The 4,622-nt window shown below is 44.9% G+C and overlaps 1 protein-coding gene across 1 annotated transcript; it reads right to left on the minus strand.

Moving 5' to 3' along the window:
* Window positions 1-645: 645 nt before the first annotated feature.
* Window positions 646-1,537, minus strand: LOC130885858 (myosin regulatory light polypeptide 9-like). The gene has a single exon (XM_057787661.1). It carries the CDS (start codon window positions 1,483-1,485, stop codon window positions 970-972), a length of 516 nt encoding a protein of 171 aa, XP_057643644.1. The 5' UTR covers window positions 1,486-1,537; the 3' UTR covers window positions 646-969.
* Window positions 1,538-4,622: the final 3,085 nt, after the last annotated feature.

Consider the following 4,622-nt stretch of genomic DNA (forward strand, 5'->3'; position numbering starts at 1 on the left):
GCTAGATGAGCGCTCTACCACTGACCTCTGACCCTAGCCCTCGTCAGTAACATGACTGTAAGCTCCCTTATCCAGTACCCTTCACAAGTGCTTACTGAGCATTGCCATGTCCCATGTTAGTATCCGTGTGTTCCCTTGGAATAGGTTTTCTGGGAGGAAAGAAAGGTTCTGGCCCCTCTCCAGAGAGCTTTAGACTTGTATGCCAGTTCTTGGTGGAAAATGTTTCCTTTAAGGGGGAAAAAAAAAACCTTTAAAAATATTTATTTATTTGTATGACAGGGGAAGTGAGTTCTACATTCACATTTGGATGTCAAAGACAACTCGCATGAATTGGTTCTCTCCTTTCACCTTTACATGGGGCTCAGGGACCAAACTCACAGCATCAGTTTTAACAGCAAGCACCTTTATCCAATGAGCCATCTCATCAGCCCAACTTTGTAATTTTTAAACTAATGTACAGTGTTTATTATATGGATTTAAATTTTCTTACTTAGTTTTGAGAATTTCCTAAATGTATATAATGAATTATGATCATGTTTACCTCCTGTTTCACCACTTCAACTTCCCCATATATTCATCCCACCATGACATCCTCTTAGCTTTTTTTCATGTGATTTAGAATTATTATTATTTTTTTCATCAAGAAAGTTTAATTATCATTCAGAAAAAATTGAGTGGGTAACTTTCTCTGAAAAAATATATTGACTCTGTGTGGGCTGCAGTTATTACACAGGAGGGTCAAGACTGCATGTAAGTCCCGTTACCTTACTTTCTAGTTGGATAACGACACCAAGTCCCATTTCCAGTCTGATTATAAAGATACATGTGGCCCAAAGAGGCTGAGATTATATAAATACAAAACAAGACAGCAAAAAGCAGTAAGCTAGGGCATGCACCGGGTTCTAGGAGAAAAACCTCAGAAATACCCCAAGTGGCAACAGGGAACATGTAGCTGGAATTTGGAGTTCTTCAGTCGTCTTTGTCTTTTGCTCCGTGCTTGAGGATGCGCGTGAACTCGATGTAGTTGAAATTGCCCTTCTTGTCAATGGGGGCCTCCCTGTAGAGCTCATCCACTTCCTCATCTGTGAAGCGATCGCCCATGGTTGTCAGCAGCTCCCTCAGGTAATCCTCCTGGATGGTACCTGTTGCTTCCTCATCAAAGCAGGTGAAGGCGTTTCTGATGACATCTTCGGGATCTGTGCCATTCAACTTCTCTCCAAACATGGTGAGGAACATGGTGAAATTGATGGGGTCTGGGGCCTCATTCATCATGGCATCTAGATATTCATCAGTTGGATTTTTTCCCATTGAAGCGAGCATGTCATGCAAGTCCTTGTCGATGAAGCCATCCCGGTTCTGGTCGATCATGTTGAAGGCCTCTTTGAACTCTTGGATCTGGGACTGGTCAAACATGGCGAACACATTGGATGTTGCACGCTGAGGGTGCTTCTTGGTGGTTTTGGTCTTTGCCCTTTTGCTCGACATGGTGGTGGTTAAATCCCTGCCCAGCCGCGAGAATCGAGGGTGTCTCGGCGGTGCTCTGTCTGGCGCTCTAGAATTATTTTTGATGACCCACTAAGTCCAGTTAGTGCTACCCATACATTCATGGGTGTGGAGCCACTAAGGCACGGAAAACCTACCAGTGGTCACATTCTCCACAAAGAACAATGGTCCCACCCCCAGTTACTCTCCATTGCCGGAAGCTCCTCAGTAAAAGCTGGGCCTGAGGACCATCTCCAGCAATGCTGAGAACCTGGCTGACTTGGTCTTAGGTCTCGTGCAGGTAACAGGCAGCTGTTGTAGGCACATGACCTCAGTGGTCACATCCTGTCCAGACGACCGCACTTCCCAGCACTCCTCCTTGACCTCCGGCTCTTACATCCTTTCTGCCTCCTCCCATGATCTCCCTCGAGTCTTGGTGGTAGCAGAGTTAATACAGACATTCCAGTTAGGATTGACACAGTCTCATACCCCCAGCACTCTAACCAATTATGTTTCTCTCCGTCGACTGCTGCCCACTGCAAAAAGAACCAAGGTTGAAAGCAGCGCAGGTCCGTCAGTTCATGGAGCTCCCCAGAAGAGGTAGAAAGACTTTGATTTGTTCCAAATACCAAGGAGACTATAGATCTCTGAGGATTGTAACCTTGACTGTTGATGTTCTCCTTCTGAGCTGAGGAAGGAGTTCTGACCTGGTCAGTAAGTCTTCCAGAGATGTTGGGTGAGGAGGAGAGGCCAAAGAGTGGGTTCTAGTGCCTTGGATTTGGGGTGCATTGACATGAACCACATCAGAGCCCTCGACAATGCAGTCTGTGGAGCTCGCCTCTCTTCCCCTTCTACCCTCTAACTACAAATGCAAACATGCATGTGTGTGGGGTGGGGTGGGCTGCAATGGAGTCATAAAACAATGAAATGGAAATGATGGGCCTGTTCTGTGTTATGCCGGCCGTGTTTCACATACTCCAGCCAGAGAGGACTGACTGTGTTATCCTGGGTTAAAAGCAAGCCCTGCTGTCGGCCAGTTTCCGATCTAGCCTGATCAAAGGACAACTGCTATCATGTTACAAAGGAGGAGTAGCTGGCCCAGGGGAGGGACACTTCCCACCTGCCTCTGACAGAAGATGGGGTCCTGCTCAAGGCCAAGTACTTGCTCCAGTTTCTAGGTTATTGAACTCTTTGGGGGAAATATGCAATACAACACTGCGCATCTAAAGATGACCACAGAATAAGTTATTTTCTTTTTGAAGACATTTTAAAACTGAATTGACTAGGGGCTAGCAGGATGGATTAGTGGATAAAAGAGCTTGCTAAGCGAGACTGATGGCCTGCACTCAGGTTCAGTTCCTGGAATCTATGGGAAAAGGCTAGAGGTGAAAAAAGCCTACGATTTTACAAAGCTGTGTGTGTGTGTGTGTGTGTGTGTGCGCACACACACACTGGTGTATACATATAGAAGATGATTGATGACCATACCTGGGGATAATGTTTTCAACAAAATCCTTAGTTGCCAAATAAAAAACCCAAAGTTGTCTCAGAGAAACCCAGAGTAATACATGTTACTGGCATCACCCCTGATTGCCCGCAAGAACTTGATGGCAAGACCCTACTGCTAAAGACAACACACACACACCAGGTGGTAGTAGTTCACGCCTTTAACCCCAGCACTTGGGAGACAGGAATAGGCAGATCTCTGTAAATTCAAGCTGAGCCTTGTCTACAAAGTGAGTTCCAGGATAGTCAGTATTACCCAGAGAAACCCTATCTTGAAAACACAAAGCAAAACAAGCAAGCAAGCAAACAAAAACCCACTACACACATTGGTTACAGGACATGAAGAAATCAAATTGGTACTGACCGGGAAGTGTCGGAGCCCATGTGGGTCCAACATAGATTCCCTAACCCGGCTGAAACGGAGTCGCGAGGAATAAAACCGACACAGCTTACAAGGTCATCTTGGAAAAGGCCAGACTGACTCTTTATTCTCGGAAACTCTTATATCTCCATTCAGTGGGGGAAAACACATTAGGCTGTCTCCAAGGCAACCAGGTGCCTGGGCTTAGGTCACGTCTGCATCTAGCAGTCAGGTAGGCCATGAATTAGCATCTCTATAAGACATCCTCTTAGTTACAAAAGGAAGGAAGCACCGAACCTCTGAAACTCTCGAGTCATCAGCTTTAGCCAACATCTCTCCTCAGGTAATCCACATTCTAACAAAAGAAACTAGGAGCAGCACATCCTGACTTTTGTTAAGGAGGCGACAGCTTGTCTGCAGAGCTATGTGCCTAGCTCAGACCAGGCTAATGGCTACTGTGCCAAACCGAAATATGGGCCCACAATCCACTCTCTCTTATTAATTTTAATAACTCCTGTGCGTCTGCAACAGGACAGACACGCCGCGTCTGGTTTGGGTAAAGTCCTCTTCAATTACCCAAATTTTCCCGTCATTGGAACAGGCATCAATTATGCAAGCTCCTGTCTTAGGCATCTGGGGAGAAGAAGCTTCAAACCCGTCATTGACTGCCGACCTCTGTAAAAAGAAGAGATTAGTGGAGAGAAATATACTTTTCAGGCCCTGTATATCAGCCATATCTCTTGTCAGGATGTATCATAATGCTTTATGAATAATTATGCTCCCAATGACTGTATTCTCCTATCTTAAGAGAGTAGAATCACCTGAGTTGAAGATGTTTCTTCCGCTGGTACAGAACAACATTCAGAGTTTACTTTCTCAGCATACGTATCAACTCTCAACATTCATCGTCACAACCTCTCTTTCAGCCAACTGTCAATCGCAGCAATTCACAATCATGATCTTTCCACATCATCGGTCAATACCGATCTTTAAATTTCTAATACCGTAATTTCATATTTGGCCGGTCAAAACCAGCTCTCCCAATTTTCATAATTTCATATTTAGCCGGTCAATACCAGCTCTCCAAATTATTCATAATTCCATATTTAGCCGGTCAATACCAGCCCTCCAATTCTTCATAATTTTATTTTTAGCCGGTCAGTACCAGCTCTCTGATTCTTCAGAATTTCACCTTTAGCCGGTCAGTACCAGCTCTCCAATTATTCATAATTTCACTTTTGGCCAGTCAGTACCAGCTCTCCAATTATTCATA

The sequence above is a fragment of the Chionomys nivalis genome, chromosome 13 (assembly GCF_950005125.1).
Source record: "Chionomys nivalis chromosome 13, mChiNiv1.1, whole genome shotgun sequence".
Classification (NCBI taxonomy): Eukaryota; Metazoa; Chordata; class Mammalia; order Rodentia; family Cricetidae; genus Chionomys; species Chionomys nivalis.

What these genes read in the sequence shown, in the direction of transcription:
- LOC130885858 (XM_057787661.1), bottom strand. Translation starts at nt 1,485, where the DNA reads ATGTCGAGCAAAAGGGCAAAGACCAAAACCACCAAGAAGCACCCTCAG.